At 35.8% G+C, this 17948-nt stretch overlaps 1 protein-coding gene across 1 annotated transcript in view; it reads left to right on the forward strand.

Moving 5' to 3' along the window:
- Positions 1 to 17925, forward strand: part of LOC135117201 (uncharacterized) — a 30702-nt gene extending 12777 nt beyond the window's left edge. Inside the window, exons 2-7 of the mRNA XM_064035796.1 lie at positions 286 to 482; positions 2417 to 2514; positions 2992 to 3126; positions 10331 to 10453; positions 17550 to 17663; positions 17847 to 17925. Coding sequence (XP_063891866.1) covers positions 286 to 482; positions 2417 to 2514; positions 2992 to 3126; positions 10331 to 10453; positions 17550 to 17663; positions 17847 to 17925 — 746 coding nt within the window. The remainder of the gene's footprint in view (positions 1 to 285; positions 483 to 2416; positions 2515 to 2991; positions 3127 to 10330; positions 10454 to 17549; positions 17664 to 17846) is intronic.
- Positions 17926 to 17948: the final 23 nt, after the last annotated feature.

Here is a 17948-nt window from a genome sequence, read left to right on the forward strand (position 1 = left end):
TGTTTCACTTCCTTATATCTCGATACTACCGACTAAAAAGTTTACAGTGTCTCTAAGTCAAAGAAGATTCTCTATCAACCCTTTTTTTAACGATCGCAAAAATCATCAACTTTTCCCGCTGTGGGTTAGCAGCGGTGAGGGAGTGTCAGACTCTTACTGACTTAAAACCGTCGTGTTCCGTCGTAGGCCTTTTATGTACCAGGGCCGCGGTAACTCTTTCGAACAATCCCGCAGCCCTGGCTAAAGATTCTATCAACTATCAAACAGACTTATCTTTTGTTGCAGCTCCCGAAAATATCAAAGTAGAAGACCAGTCCAGCTGTGCCCCAAAGCTGCAGAAATGGTGCAGGAGTCGACGCTGCCAACTTTGGAGACTACTGCTTCTACCCTTCATACCTATCCTGGCACTTATTGTTCAGACCACATTGTCTCTGAAGAGTAGCATTACTAACGGCAGAGATGTGGCTGATGTTGAAGAACAGGTAAGCCATTTTGGACTTGGAGGGTTCAGTTATAGAGTCTTTTTTGCTTTGAACATTCTTTAGATACTGGTGCTTAGAGACCAGACCACATTGTCTTTGAAGAGAAGCATTACCAATGGCAGAGATTTTACTGATTTTGAAGACAAGGTTATAAATAATCCAATTTAAACTTTGGGAACTCAATCATGGAGTTTGCTTAAAAAGGAGATTCGTAAATAATTGATAATGCCGTAGTGAAATACTGGGCCTAAAGAAAAACGACTAAACATTTGAGGGTGGTGACTTTCGATCTTCGGCTTTGATTTTTATAATAGATTTAGATAATTTGTATTTAGTCAAAAATAAATCGAAAGCCCAAAGACCCATGCCAATAATGTACCGTTTTGTTTGCAAATAAGCTTTGTGGACGTAGACTAAAAATACCCAATCGATTCATTTTTTGATAACTATCTAGCAGTCTATATTATATTCAAATTAAACGCAATTTCAATGCAGACAGACATCTATGAAAAAATCTTCTAAGTAATCTAGATAAAATTTTTTCCTTGATATTTCCCATGTCAATTTAAAAATGAGTACCCGCAGACTGCAGATTAAACAGTCTACCGATATTTGACCCGATAGTTGGCAATTTTTTTTTTTTAAATCTGCTTCCCTATCTTTTTCAGTTGATCTGAACACCTGATCTATGTAATATGTGAACTCTTTCACCTTAATACAGATTTATGAGCTCAATCAAACTATCGGCCGACTAAAAGTTTGCAGTGTTTGCTCTAAGCAGCAATTTATTTTCTCTAACAATAATTTAAAATAGAACCAGCCATTGACGGCTAAAGGGTTGTATATGAATATCTACGAACTCATACATTTTCATGAGCTTGTCAGTCAATTGCTAGTTTATCGGTTTTGACGTGAAATAAATTACATTTCTTTATTTATTCGCACATTATTGAGAATGGAGTTTACTCTGATGTTTCTAAGCAGTTGTTGTGTTATGACCACCGCAGACTGAAACGGTAATTCCCAATACTCTATTTCTGTTGGTTTGCATACTAAGGATAGAATTTACACACATTAGCTATGTACATTAAAACGTTCTGGTACAGGTCGACTAAACAGTCTGATAATGGGTCTAGTTTAACATCAAACTACACTGTCGGCCAACCATCGGCCGATAGATTCGTAGTGCTACGGAACATTTGTGCATAATTGTATGACCTGCAGTTTCATCTCAACTTTGATCGATCTGGGAGACAGTCAATTTTTTACTTCAAACACTAAGCTAAAGATAAAAAAACACCCTACAAAATTGGAGTTCTATAAAAAATCTCGTATATTTAGAAACATTTAGATAGAATCTGTATTTTTCCGAAGTGTTAGGGTTCTGTTTTCATAACCCCAGCGTTACGTGCTTTCCCACTAAATGGTAGGTTCTCGAAGTGCAAATAACGGTCACCCGGTATCCCTGCAAGTCCTGAACGTTTGTATCGATCTGTTTTCCTCATTAGACTTTCAAACTTATGGATATGTCAATAAGTTTGAAAGTGCAATGAGCGTTATCATTTATTAGACGTATTTATTCATTGCTTTTATGGATTTGCGTACTATCGAAGATGGCTGTCACTTCAATTACGTCTTGATAATTTCTTGGTACACTTAAGTGCAAAGAAATTGTAGGTAATAGATATTTATGAAAGTAACGCTGGTTAGCTTAATTTATTTGATGGTATTTCTTGATACGTTTATCACTGAAAGGTATTTAGTGGAAATGAAAAATTTGCAATACTATTTTGGATTAAATCGTTTGGAAATATGTATAACCTACTTAACTTTTGAAGGCAATGAGTCTAGTTACGTATATATGTGGGTGATACATTTTGATGCATTGAAATGTTTTCTATAACTACATATGTATAAAATATGAATGTTACCAGGTAAGCAGAGCTACAGAGTTAGGCAAGCTAGTGACGAGACTGCAGCAAGAACGATCCGAAGTGGCTTTCTTTATATTTACCAATGGCAGCACTTTGAGGTAAGATCCTCGTTCTACAAATTAATTATAACATTCACTGAATATTCCTTTGGATGTCTGCTGTAATTTATATAAAATAATGTATGGTCGAGTACAGAGCACCATTGAACACCAAGTCTGTCAATATTTCCAGTCATCATTATCAGTTCTAACCTACAGATAGACATGTGTAGCTGTGGAATTTGTTCTCGCCTCTTCTTCTTCCCAGCAAAAACACATACAAAGTGGTAAAGTGAGAGCTTTAGGGGCTGTCTTTTGTAAATCTTGACGATCAAAAACTGTTGTTGCAGCCAAGTTTAAATAAATATTTTTTGAGTTCGTAGGTATTTGAGTCTTGTTATCGTCCCGCTGCATGCATAGACCAAAATCATCAATTGATACAAAAAAGGAATGTGCTTATCACGGTAGATTGGCAATTTCGGCCTTTAAAGTCCAATCTGACCTGTTGAAACTCTTAACAATTTTTCGATATTTCAGATCAAATTTATCGCAACGTTTCGCGGGGACCAACAGAGCTATAGACCAAATGGGGTCCCTACCGATGCTGGTCTTCAAGAACAGGTCGAAACCTGTTGATGGTGATGCATTTAGAGTTGAGCTTGAAGAGTTAAGGTAAGTTGTTCTTGTTTTAAGTGAAGTAAAATTTGTTTTACTATCTTCTTCTTGCACTATTTGAAGAAACGTCGTTCGTAAGTTAAGAAATCTTTCATTAAGGATATAATCAGATTTTTATTTATTATAGCATTTTTGTTAAGCTCTAGAATGGTGTTGAGATATAAAAGATTTCATAAAAATCTAATGGTTTAAAATTATAACTATTATGCCTGCATCGTGGGCAGTAAAGTGATTCAAGTTTTGTGTTGAATTGTAAGAGCGTTGCCTATTTTGTGTGTATAGAAAAAAAATATCCTGCGGCGTCCTCATATTTGAGTATAAGGACAGAGAAGGACAATGAAAGTAAGGATTCCATCCTCCGAGCCTTTTTCCCAATCATGTTGGGGTCGGTTTCCAGTCTAACCGGATTCAGCTGAGTACCAGTGCTTTACTAGAAGCGACTGGATGAATGAAAGTAAGGATTATGAGAACTAATTAAAATAAAAAATAAAGATAGGAAAACAATCGAATTCTATAAATTTAACTAGTTGTACAGAAATAATGTGCACTAGATTTTCATTAAAAACTAATAAAGTTCTCTGTATCGATAGTAATTTGTCTCGATTACTCGTGATCGGTACGCAATGAGGTAGCCGTGTTTACCTGAAAACGATTTATCGTTAATAATGAAACCAATTTGGTGTCTACAAATAAATAAAGAAGCTTAAGAGCCCTACGTGTGCCAATAAACACTTTTCAATAAAGTTTAGAAAGGTCATTGACTTGGTTGATGGTAAAAAAGCTATCTTGAATGTTTCTCAATTTTTTTTCAACCAGATTTCTAAATAATTCACTTACTCACTTGAATACCAAATTCGTTTCATTGGAAAGAGAGTAAGGGAAAACAATCAATATCTAAGTGTATGTATTTATTTATGTATCGACAATTTCACATCAACATTCTTCAATCTGTTAAATTTCTTCGAAATTGACAATCTTTTCTCTTCACATAATTTCATCCTGTTGGTAAAAATTTACAGATTTTCGTAAGATGAACTACTGGCGTCTATTATATACTTATGTATGTAAACTATTTATTTAATGTATGTAGGCTAAAAATCTGCACTTTTGAAGGTCAATTTTACAAAAGATATATTTGTTACTTCCTACGCGTTATTCCGGGAAAATTTGAAAAAAAAAAATTGAATTAAAACAGTAGTTAACGGGCATACTGCCAATTATTGTTACAATATGTTTTTTGTCGCATATTTTATATTTAAACTAGTGGGCCGGAAACTATAATATAATCATCATCAGCCTATCGCAGTCCACTGCTGGACATAGGCACGCCACTGAGATCGATTTTCGGCTTCTCGCATCCAGCTCCTACGGAAACTAATACGTGTATGTAATTATTATTTTAGGATCAGGGTCCACAATTGTGCCTAGCTCTAAGTCAAATTGTAACATCTACTCTATACATTGTGGAATGCAAATAAATAATATGAATATGAAAGTGCTTCGGTACGTATAAACGGAGAACTTCACATAAACCATCTTTAGGTAAATAGTCCGAACAAAGCCTAAACATTTGGTTTGGATAAGCCCGTTATTGAGTTTTTAAATTACAACGAAAAGTGACATTAATTTATACATATAGATAGAAGATATCCATACTAGCTGAATCCCCTCCTAACCTCGTCCCGTGGGAACTAGTTTTTGCAAGTGGTTAAAAATTAAAAATCTTTCTCAGACTCCAGAGGAACTGCATACTGTGTACCCATTTAAAACATTTCAGTAGTTAAGGTGTAAAAGCTTGACAGACAAACCGACAGAGTTACTTTAGCATTTATAATATTAGTAAAGTCTCATATAGTTTCTATAGCATCTAAAATCTAAAGTAATTAAGCTACAGAGACTAAGTTATGTTCTTGAACAGAAGTTGAGCGTCGATCGATCAAATGGACCACTTTAAAACTTTATATTGGCTCAGGTTATTTACTCTTGTATAAGTAGATACTCAATCTACTTTAACTAAGAGCATTTTATTTTATCTTGTCGAATACTGCTTTTGTTTCTCAAAAATTGCTATTATCTATACTAATATTATAAAGCTGAAGAGTTTGTTTGTTTGCTTGAACGCGGTAATCTCAGGAACACTAGCCCGATTTGAAAAAGTTTCAGTGTTAGATAGCCCATTTATCGAGGAAGGCTATAGGCTACTTTTTAGCCGGGTTCGTGCCGAGGTTCCCACGGGATGCGGGTGAAACCGCTGGCAGAAGCTAGTATTAAATATGGGTTCGAAACTGACATGCCTTTTTAATGGGTAATCATCAAATGACTCCCGCTATTGGTGCAGCGTGAGGGAGTGTCGTACTCTTACTGACTAAAACCCACCAGGTCCCTTCTTAAGCCTTAATGTACCAGGGCCGCGGTAACTCTTTCGAACAATCCCACAGCCCCGGCAGGCTTTGGCACTGGTGAGCCTCGCTATAAAATGACATACCTGTATTCTTCGAAAGCATGAAATGAAGAAAAAAATGTATGACCTTCAATATATAATGTATGCAACTTCATGGAATTGTTTCTAACAGCCTTCTCTTCCAATTAATTAACAAGCTCTTTATAATCATAGTAATACATCAGCAAGCATGCAACATGCACCATAATATACCATGGTGTCCTAATGGTGTTTCTAATACACCATAATGGATATTATAATCGTTGGCACTCCTACTAGTAATGTGTTTGTTTGGTCGTTAAAAACCCATGAACTGCCACTCTTTTAGATGGGCTAATCGTTAGCAAATATTGTGTTTGTCACAGCTATCGCGAAGGGGTGATTCTATTGTATTTATAGAAAAAGTTAGTAGACAATTTTATATTTATGAAGATCTATACAGACCTACATATAATACAGAGGTTTTTTTTATTTGTACCCTAAAGGCTCCGAAACTACTGATCTGGTTTGAAAAATTCTTTCACGTTTGGAAAGCTACAGGTTTCTTCCTGGACTCGGACAAAATATATTGTAAATTAGTACTCGAGGATAGTCTAGTTTCCCAAAAATGAAAAAAAGATATATCGTTCGTCATCGTTTCGGAATGTTGAGGGTAGGTACCAACAAATAAAGTACGGAACCAAAGAAAAACCTCGAGATTTTTATATCTTTCTACATGCAAAAATAATAAGTCCAAATTAAACAGAATATTCAACTGTTTTACTGCGATAAAACATAAAAACATGCCAACATATTTATGAAAGACATAATGAACGATATTACAAAATGTCTAGATTTTTATTCGCTATTAATGTACCTACCTTCACTATAAAATGAACGTAAAATTTTTATAGGCAATTCATTGAAGGAATCATAAAAACTGTCAGTGATAGGTAAATAAACGTTGTATGTATAATGTTACTGTAATAGACCGAATATTGGTAGATCTGATAATTTACTGAGCTGATTAATTAAAAAAAAACAGTCCAAGTGTGAGTCGGACTCGCGCATAAAGGTATCCGTAATATTATCTAAAACACTTGCAAAAACCTATGTTTTGTTATATTTTGTCTATATCTACTATACTCAAATACTTATTTAAAACTATTTATCAGTATTCGTTGTTACAGCATCCGTGTGTGTGTGTCTTGCTATCATGACTTAGTGACAGATGGACTGTGAAGTCTTAGTAATAGGGATTAATCCTTTGGACATGAAACTCTAAAAGCATTTTTTTTTTATTTATAAAAGGAGGCAGTTTAGGAGGTTAGTTTTATGATTAAGGGTTAATTACCACTGAAAGAGAAGCGGCCGGCAGCGGCCGTAAGAGCACGGACAATGTAAGAGCGCGAGCGCGGCGCCGCGCCGCGCTCGCGCTCTTACATTGTCCTCGCTCAATCACTTGCATTTACGGCCGCTGCCGGCCGCTGCTTTTTCAGTGGGAATTGAACCTAAATGATTTAGTGAAACTTAGGTTTACCTGGAAATACTAAGATTTACCGTAGCTCATAGTTTACCAGTAACATCAAGGTTGTATGAAAGTAGAGTCACCAAATGAGATCATACGCCTACATATAAGGAGTTTTAGATCATTCTACTAGTATTACTAGTAATTTAGGCTTATTCATACGATTTGATTTGTTTTTCAGCCGATTTTACCTTCAGGGGATTTCCCACTGATAGTCTATAATGGATCATGCACATAGAAAATAGTTATAAATTCATATTAGTAAAAGTCGTGGTGGCCTAATGGATGAAGACCCGACCTCTCAAGTATGAGTGTGTAGGTTCGATTCCAGGTCAGGCAGGTACCAATGCAACTTTTCTAAGTTAGTATGTACTTTCCTGATTTATCTTAGACACCAATGACTGACTAAAGACGAAGGAAAACGTCTCGTGAAAACCCGGACTGTACTCGTTAAGTCTGAAGTCACTCAACTGCATTGTTCAAGCGTGATGATTCTTCTCTGTGAGAGAGGACTCCTGTGAACCGGAGAGAAATGGCTAGTTATTAATAAGAAAATACTATAAAATTAATGTATATAATTAATTAAACGTATTATTATAGTAAACGTCATCGTTTTCCGTAAATGTGATGTGTTTTACCCAACTTATATTAATAGAACTTTACATTGTTAATTTACAAATAGACGTATTTTACGCAAACCATTCAAATGGCTTAAGTATAGTATTCTAAGAAATAACAGTTGGTACCTAATTTAATAGCAGGCGTATGACATAAGTACATATGTTTTTGACGCAGTTACAATTCCGAATAAACTATTGCCTATCATCTTTTTTTTTCCACGAATGAATTTCTGCGAAACGAAAATAAATTGGTACGTAGGTATATTGATGCTCTACGTGAAAAAATTACCTATGTACCTATAGTTTTTTAGGAAAAGAAGAAAGTTGGCATAGATGATGTACATACATATCGATATTAAATAACGATCATATCATGAGGGCGATCAAATTGATTACATGTCGGCGACATCGGTTTTTCTTGAAAATCGGCCAACTGCACTGGACATATTATAGTGCACAAGCATTTGTCTAGACACAGGTGCACTCCCATGTGGTTGAAATACCTATTTATAAATGTTTTTCTAGCATCTAGATTTCGATGATTTTTGACGGTGTCAGCTTTTGAAGACTTGTGACGGTGTCAGCTTTCCGTATCCAGACATCTATAAGTTCGCAGCTTTCCATATCATTCTTTATGATACTCAATTTTTTAACGACGTTAAAATCATCAAAATTCTTCCGCTGTGGGTTAGCAGCGGTGAGGGAGTGTCAGACTCTTACGGACTAAAAACCGTCCTGTTCTGTCGTAGGCCTTTTATGTACCAGGGCCGCGGTAACTCTTTCGAACAATCCCGCAGCCCCTTATGATAGTCACCCACCTGAGTTTTGCTCCACCTCTTTGTCTTTGATCCTTTGGGTATTCTGACACTTCAGTTTTAAAATTGAAATAGTAATATATATTACAGAAACGTATAGGTGAGTCAATCAGAAATAAGAGTGACGATAGTTTTCTTGCTATAATTCACAACGAATTACTCGTGTTGCATCATTGTTTTTTCGTTCCTTGAATTCAAAATGAAGAATCAAATAAAAGGAATCAAGTATAAACTGTTCATGGTGACTGCAAGTGAGACAAATGACGATTGCATGACGGTTCGACGCCTTTAGAAAAGCTGTCATACTGGAGATCTTGCAGCGAAAAGTGGTAGGAAATCTAATTGAGAATAATTGCAGTAAACTTTTTACCTAGAGAAAATGTAGGAGAAAAATACTACAAACCTATTTTCTTTCAAAGTGAGCCAGATTTTCGTACAAAAATAAACAACTATGTACCTACATATTGTACATTTAGAAAATTATTTTTGAGCAGCCAAAAGACATCCCACGGTGATGAAAATAAAAAGTTGGTATTTTTGTCAATGCGGAATCACGGGCAACGGGCATGTGTCTGATCCAAAATAATTCTGAGTGTTTGTTTTTGTTAGTCTAGTAAGTTTTTATGAAGCCAAAACTGTGCACGTAGGTAATATTTACTATCAAACAATGGATTTCCTTACCGATAGAAACGTAATTCTTGAGGGAAGTTTGATTTATATTCACATACCTCCTTCACCTTCAATAAAGCTAAATCTATATTTACTTAAAATTACATAACTTAAAACTAATAAATGAAGTCGGCTGGTGGCATTGCCACGTTGGATGACAATTCTTATATAATTGCTGAACAAATTAAAAGCCAGCTTTTGGGTCACGAGAAGGTTAACAAGGTACTTTGAATTGCTTAAGCGACGAAAAGAGTTCCCAGATCCCATAACCCAAGAATTTCAACCCCAGTTCGATATTTTATAATAATACCTAGAAATTTTCAAGCTCGGTCAACAAATAAAGTATCGAACACTAAAATATTTTTTTCAAATCGCTACACTAGATCTGGAGATTAGCGCGTCCGAGCAAATAAACTCTTTAGTTTTATAGATTTTTGTATCAGATTTAGAAAACATAGGTATAGTAACTGAAGGAAATACAGTTAGTGTTAAAAAAATAAAATCAAAACAGGGAATGTGCACTTTACAAGCATTCGTCGACTGTCATAGCGTAAACTTTTACCTTTTCAAACCAATATGTTTCACAGTTTCAGTGAAGCTTTACCAAATATTTATTGGTGCCAAAATTGGCACTTGTTAGTTGGCCCCAATGTTTGTTAAGCAAATGTTGGCCCGAACTTAATTTAGAATGTAATTTACGCTCTGTTCCGTGCGTGGAATAGTGAGTCAGGATTTCGATGTATTGACTTAGAAGTTCAATGATCGAATAGTATTTGTATTATGTTTACAATTAACACACAGTTTAAGTTTATAAACAATTCAAAAGCGATGAAATTAATTTATTTTGGTGTTGTATTAAGGAGACTTTTTTATTTATTTATTTATTGAGTAAGATCAGATCTGGATGGATATAATTGGAGAGGACGACCAAAGGAACGTTAGATGAATTATTGTAAGAAAGTTGAGATGGCTAGAAATAATGTTAGGTAGGTACTTGGAAGAGGGCGGCAAATAGAAGATTATGCAAGAAGAAAAATGCTGAACACAGTGAAATAATTTTTCAAAGTCGCTTCTGTAATTTCGGAGCCTTTACAAACAAAAAAATGTTCACCTCTTTATTATATTACTATAGATATTTGTTTGTCCACAGAGCTGGTATAAACGCTGGTACATCTATGACTGAAGCTGTCGAGTGGTACACCAATGCAAATGCTGCGCTGCTCAGCCATCTCACCAAGGAAATCAAGGATACAGACAGCAGCACAATATGGAGGTATGTTCGTCTATGTCGTATTATCACATTAATCATTATCCTCATCCTCCGAGCCTTTTTCCCAATCATGTTGGGGTCGGCTTCCAGTCTAACCGGATTCAGCTGAGTACCAGTGTTTTACAAGGAGCGACTGCTTACCTGACCTCCTCAACCCAGTTACCCGGGTAACCCAATACCACTTGGTAAAACTGGTGGTCAGACTTACTGGCTTCTGACTATCCGTAACGACCGCCAAAGATGTTCAAATGGCAGCTGGGACCTACAGTTTATGGTGCCTTCTGAAACTCGGAAGAACTCGTTATGACAGGATGGTCAGTAGTTAATTATAGTTCGGCCGCTCAGAGAATGCGTTTCTGACACATCGCGATTGAACTGACGACGTAACTTTGTAATGGCGTTGCAGTACGATAAAAATATTTTTGCTGGTTGTTTATCGTTTTAACAATTGTTGAGCATTAAAACAACATTATTATATCAATAATAATCAATGAATGTTGTAATTTTGTGCCAAATTGAGTGTCAAATAACTTGGTAAACAATATTTTTCTAAATCTATACTGCGCTATTACAAGGTTATGTCAGCGCTTTATATTTGTAGTGCTGTGCTAAAAATAACAGGCAAGTATCGTAATCTGTTCTGGTTGATGGTTCTTATACAGTTATACTTATAATATAAAATAATACGTTTTGTTTTTCTTTTTAAGAATTTGAAAATAATGGACTATAGGATAACTTTTATGAAATATAAAAATAAAACTATGATCAAACTGAACGCGCGAAAGAAAGTAGCATTTTTATATTTAGGTTGAAAATGGTAACCCCAAATGGCATCATGGGCCGTCATTTTGTGGCGCTAAATAGTCATTTGTTGTCGTTTCGTGCGCTAAGACTAAGTGCCCTGCCTCATTAGGACGCCAATGGCGACGTCGCCGGCTACGTATCCAAGCAGTTAGTATTGAAATGTATGGAACCTAACTCACTTGGCGACGGTTTGGTAACGTCGCCAAATTGGAGGCGTGGCCACGAGCTACAGTTCCCTATGTGGCTTCTGGCTACCGTGGCAACTTGGCGACGTGGCCACAGTAGCCACTATAATGTACACGGTAAAGCGCACCTCCCTCACACAGTCGCCAATGTGGTCGCCAGTCAGCTTGCAATATCTTGAGCGACGACGTAAACAATTGACTGTCGAGACGCCATGGCCACTCGACTTGGCGACATTTGGATGCCAGAAGTAGCCAGACCTGTGCCGCTGGCGACGTCGCCATGGCGTCCCAGTGAGGTAGAGCTCTAAAAACCTGATTTTGGAAGATTTTGACCGAGATATCAGGATTGATTCTGTTATTGATAATACCTAATATACACGTAATATACACGTAGGCGAAGATGATGATGAAGACACCACCTCCTCAAGCGAATCGGAGTCTGATTAACATTCTGTACGCACATTCAATTCAATGTACTTACTTTATTGCATAGAAATACAGATTGTAACTTTGTAACAAAGAATAAATAAAACGATTTTATTATATGAATATTACCTTTTTTTGGTTTCCACTTAAATAACTAAAATATAAATTTTAAATGATTCCGCCAATTTAAATAGAAAATAATCTTAAAATAATGCGGCGGTTTATTTTGGGGGAACGGTAACGAACTCAGTGTTATGTTGTGCCCATCACTAGTCCTGACTAACTGATAGGTGTCAGGAACGCATTCTCTGAACGGCCGAACTATAGTAAGTAAAACAGGAGCGAGCAATTTATTAGAATTATAAGAATAAAGAAGTATGAATCCACCTAAGGTTTTCAAAATCGACACTTCACATCTTAACGGAATGCGGATCGTATGATTCATCAATTAAGATCCTTCACGTAGGGCAGCTAACTAAAACAATTTAGTAAAATATCATAAAAGTTAATTATAATAAAAGTCTGAAAAAAAGTCACATATTAACGTAGAACATAACGCATCATCATCATCATCTGGCTAGCCTTTTCCTAACTATGTTAGGCATGGTTTCCTGTCTTATCGGATGCAATGGTAGGCTTCTAGTATAACAAGATGTAGCTGAGTACCAGTGTTTTACAAGGAGCGACTGCCCATTTGATCTCCTCAAGCCCTCAAACTTAAAAATAATGTTTAAATCTGAGTACCTATATATGTATATTGTTACCTAACATTATAAAGTAAAAACTGTTTGTTTAGGTTTTTGAAAGTTTAACGTTTTCAGTAAATAATTCTGAAGTTATTAACTAGCCGATTCATGGAGGAGGTCTATAATCTTTTTGATGCGTGAAGTAATGCTCACGGAACTGAGATGAAGCTGCGTTCAATACTATGCTGACACTATGCTACAATAGTGTGTCAATTTATCTCTTCTATCATTAGAAATTAAAAATTAAAATTATCTTAGAGCCAGCCCTATAATGCAGAGGTATTTCCCGAGAAAGAGTGACTCAGACGGACACACGACAAGGCCGCTAAGCCACCTCCGACCACATTAAATTAACGGCACAAGCGCTGCGCGCGCGCCACTCATTTGCATCAACGCGTTTCCACTAACTATGTATGTGGTCAAGATGACTAATGAGAGATGATACATGATATATAATATATTATATGTATATGACAATGTACTTCTATGTTGTCAGCCGTTTAATTTACGGTAATTCTAAGAGTAGGTGGTACGCATGCTGCATACGACCATTTTCATTTTAGTCGATCGATAGTTTGTTTAGGCTCATAAATCACTATCTATGAGATTGAATGATAGTAAAAATTCAAAGGTAGGTATTTGGCCAGTGTTAGACTGAAAACTTTATGAATTCACGATTTCTAAAGAGATATGCTTTGTCAAGCCAATTGTCGGCCCAGTGTTGAAACTGTACTATGCGGGTTAGCCAATGGGGAGAATTCAAAATGTTTTTAACTTTTTATGTAGGACTGAATTCCATAAAAGTACCTACTAAAATTATTGTAAACATTTTGTCCTTTTGATTGGACAAAACTGCTAATGATCTCATACAAATACCATGCCACATTATGACATGTTCAAAGAGAATTTCTATCACTTAAACCTCAGAAATACCAAATTTGTGATGCATTTTGTCAAATCTTAAAATATCTTAAACAAACCGCAATTATCCCTTCAATGAATCATTGAGTGATTCATAAACCAAGTTCAGAAAGGAGGCTCTAAATTCGATTATTGCGCATCCTACTAGCTTTCGCCATCGGGTTCACATCGGGTTTCAAAAAATGTAGTTTAGGGTGCATCTACACGGTGCATGTAGCTGGAGCAAGTTAACATGCGCAAGTGATAAGAGCACGCGGGTGGGTATTTTGCTTTGGTACATCCGCGAGTCGCTAGACCGGCATTTTTTTTCAATGCATGTAACCTGCGCATGTGCCTCAACATGCGCAAGCTACTTCCACCGTGTAGATGAACCCATTGATAGTAGCTTTCCAACAATGAAAGATTTCTCAGTGGTTGAGAAGTTTCCTTTACGAACAAAGAAAAAAATTGTAGTAGGTAATAAAATAAATCCGGACAAATTAACAGTTATAACCTCGAGATACTTCGATTTTTTTGTTTTTTTTTCATGTGGTTTTGGAATTCTTTTCAAGGTTATATGTTTCTTTTTTTAAATGATTAAGGTATTAGTCAATATTTGTTTGTGTTCTCTAATTAAAATACTCTTCGTCTGAGTCAGTGCATTCTTCAATGGCAATTATTTAAAAAAAAAAATTAATAAATAAGTTTAATGAGGTCCTAAAAAAACCTTCGCACGTGACAAAAAAAAATTAAAAGAATTTTAGCAATAGTTTTTGTTACAATTCTTATCTTAACATTAGAAGGGCCGGGATTCATGCTATACCTTCAAAGACCGTAGCGTTCAATTCATATACAATGTAGGTATTGTTATTTTTGTTGTTAAATATATTTTTAGCTTAACAATAGCAAATTAAGAAAATTCATAACATATGAAAAGAAACAATTGTTGAAATTATCTTGCCGCCAATTTGTCTGCCTTGGTCTTTCTAGTGCTCAAAACCTTATCAGACATAAGTTCTATAGTTACACTATATATATAGATAACGTACACTAGTTTTCCCTATATACTTTCACCCACATCCCGAGAAAAAAATTTCTTGACCTCTAGATACTTTGAATAAGGTAAGTATTTTTCCTGCAGTTTGGAATTCTTTACAAGGTTAATTGTTTCTTCTTTAAATTATTGAGGTATTAGTCAATATTTGTTTGTGTTCTCTACATTAAATACTTTTTGACTGAGTCAGTGCATTCTTTAAATTTTTAAGTTGAGTGGTGCTAAAAACTTGGCACGTGACAAAAAATATTAGAAGTATTTCAATAGTTTTGTTATAATTCTTATCTTATAACATTATCAGATATTATTAACATGTGTTGTTCCCTATACTTTCACCCATATCCCGAGATAACAATTTATTTAAACTATCATTACACTTTTATCCAGGGCCGGGAAGTAGGGAATACCTACGTGGGGAGAAACTGCCAGTTTCGTACCTATAAATAAATCAGTGTTTACGAGTTAATTTTACAGTCTAATGACGTCCCAACTATAGAGTTCTAAATAGAATACGTAGTTAGAAATAACATTTAACCCTTCTATGTTTGCCAACAGCAAACGTTCAACAGCAGAGATTAACCCTTTGGTTACGATCGGCTATAGTCTATAGTTATAGTCTATTGGTAAACTTAATTAAGTTTATTTTGTTCATTTATGACTTATCCTGTTCAATACGGGCTTTTGTAATTCATGTTTGTATGTGAAAAAGATAACTTTTTGTCTATCTATCTTTTATGAATTTCTTTAGCAATCAGATAACCAGTCTTAAAAAACCGGCCAAGTGCGAGTTGGACTCGCGCACGAAGGGTTCCGTAGCATTATTTATAAAACGGACAAAAACACGTTTGTTGTATGAGAGCCCCTCAAAATATTCATTGAATTCTAGTTTTTAGTTTTTTTTTGTTATAGTGGCAACGGAAATACATCATCTGTGAAAATTTCAGCTCTCTAACTATCACGGTTCATGAGTTACAGCCTGGTGACAGACGGACGGACGGACAGAGGACCGAAAACAATAGGATTCCGTTTTACCTTTTGGGTACGGAATCCTAAAATTTAAAGAAATAAAGGATATCTAGTTGTATGAAAACTGTGTCGAGGAAATTAGATGGTCAGTCACTCCATGTAAAATACTCTGATGCACCTGTTTAGACTGGAAGCTGACTCCACCATACTTTGGGAAAAGTCTAGGCAGATGACGCTGACGAATGAATCATGTCTTTCTTATCAACAAAAATCCACTATAACAATCAATTAAATAATTTAATAATCAAAAAAAATCTTAGTGATGTCATACGTAACAAATATATTTTATTTTATCCTCTTACGTTAGAGACAGTCATCAATTTTACTATTTTATCCTGTAACAGAGTTATCTTACATTGAGGAAACACTAGAGCTGACTAAGAAACCAATTAAAGATGATTCATCGAACACCATGAAACACCATGATGTCTGATGACAAATGCTCTGAATTACAGTATCTTTTCGTTATTTTACTGAATGATAACGTGACTCACTCATGTATCCATACTTTTTTCCTTGCGATGAGTGAAATGTAAACAACGAATGATTGAGATGTCTTTTATTTGCCAACTTTCAAAAGTCAAACTGCTAAATTGCTAAACCAATTTAGCAGTTTTAGCATATTGGTTTAGCAATTTAGCAGTTTCACCAATGGCTGATAAAAAGATGACGGAATTCATCTTGAGGAAACCTGGACTATAAAGTCTGAAATCACCAACCCGCATTGAGCAAGCGTGGTGATTAATGCTCAATCCTTCACCGTGTGAGAGGAGGCCTGAGCCCAGCAGTGGGACGATAAAAAGGCTGTAACAGTAATTAGTGTTAACAGGCCAGAAAATTAAAGTAAAGAAAATATTTTTTTTCCTCTTGACTTATTAGTCATGTTTATTTTTCGAGGAAAAAAGATTTGTATTACTATCGTTGTATATGATGAATGAATGATTTTAAATTGCTTATTGTTTACAACGAATGCATTTGTTTTTTTACAAAAGTGTAGTCAATGACAATATTCATATATCTAAATCATGTGTAACGATCGCGTTCAATTTCAGGGGCCCGATTCTCCTAAGTTAATAATGTCAAAATCTAATAGAAATCGAATCGCAATATGATCGTAATAGCAGTTTTAACCATATTGGGCATTCTGCTACTAATAAAAGACCAATCGTATTCGATTGACATTTGATTGGTTTGCGATTGGTCTGCTATTTTGGTGATTTTGGTTTATACGGTAGTTTGCTCTACAATCATATTGCAATAGTTAATCATTTGCAGACAAATTGATTCATTATTGAATGACAGAAAAGGATAAAAACGTTTATTTCAAAGAAAAAATAGCGGAATGCCACTTACGTTTCAATCGTAATCGAGTCGGGATTGGATCGCAGTCGAACGTAAATCGAATGTTTTTAAGTAAAATTAGGAGAATCGTGCCCCTGATTGTTATACAGACTTGAAAACAAACGTATTTGCAACATTGTTGCTCCTTGAATAGTTAAATCCTTTTTATTTAAACTTCAAAAAGGCACCTAGAGGTACAAAGAGGATTAGAGACAATGTCTACAATATGACTGTAGGTATACGAAAACTTTTCATGGTTATTTTAACTATTTATTGCGAAAATGCTGCTCATGGATGAGTAATCCGATCAGATCGGTCAATCATAAAGTAAAGCAAAACTTGGCGAGGTCTCCCCATGGATGGTGACTATCCATGGGGAGACCTATGCATTTGACTGACATCTTTGGCAGTTGATACAGTAGCCAGAAAGTATAACAAAAAGTCATACTTAAGGGTATCAGGTGGCCTAGGTAAGACGGCTGAGAGTGCTGGCTGTCAAATAAGTAGTCACCCCGTATTCGCTAAGACAAGAAGCCCCATCAAAGTTGGAAATAGGCTACGCATCTACATACATTTTTTACTGTCTTTCATGCTACATTGGTCATTTCTTATTCCAGGTATCTCGTTGGTTTCAAAAATCTGTTACGCAGCATCGAATGTAAAGGAATCGGCTCTGTACTGGGCATCAACTACTTCGCCAGGGGCTATCTACAACCCCGAGCTTATGAACGGTAAGCTTATTATTTATGATAATGAGGAAACGGATCATGTCCTCATAACAGTCTGCCATGCACATGAGGGGGAATTTGCTGGATACCGTGAAACCATGGATTCACTCACCAGTCAGGGTGGCGGGCAGACAGATGAAAGGCAAATCCGTGTCAAAGTAATGGTGTATAAATTTTTCCTACCAGGTATAATATATCTGTGAGAGACAGATATACGCTACAGTATAGGGGCACAAAAACGGTCAGACTATATGTGCCTAGTTAGCTATTTAATTATTGTATTATCTA

This window comes from Helicoverpa armigera, chromosome 8 (assembly GCF_030705265.1).
Source record: "Helicoverpa armigera isolate CAAS_96S chromosome 8, ASM3070526v1, whole genome shotgun sequence".
NCBI classification, from domain to species: domain Eukaryota; kingdom Metazoa; phylum Arthropoda; class Insecta; order Lepidoptera; family Noctuidae; genus Helicoverpa; species Helicoverpa armigera.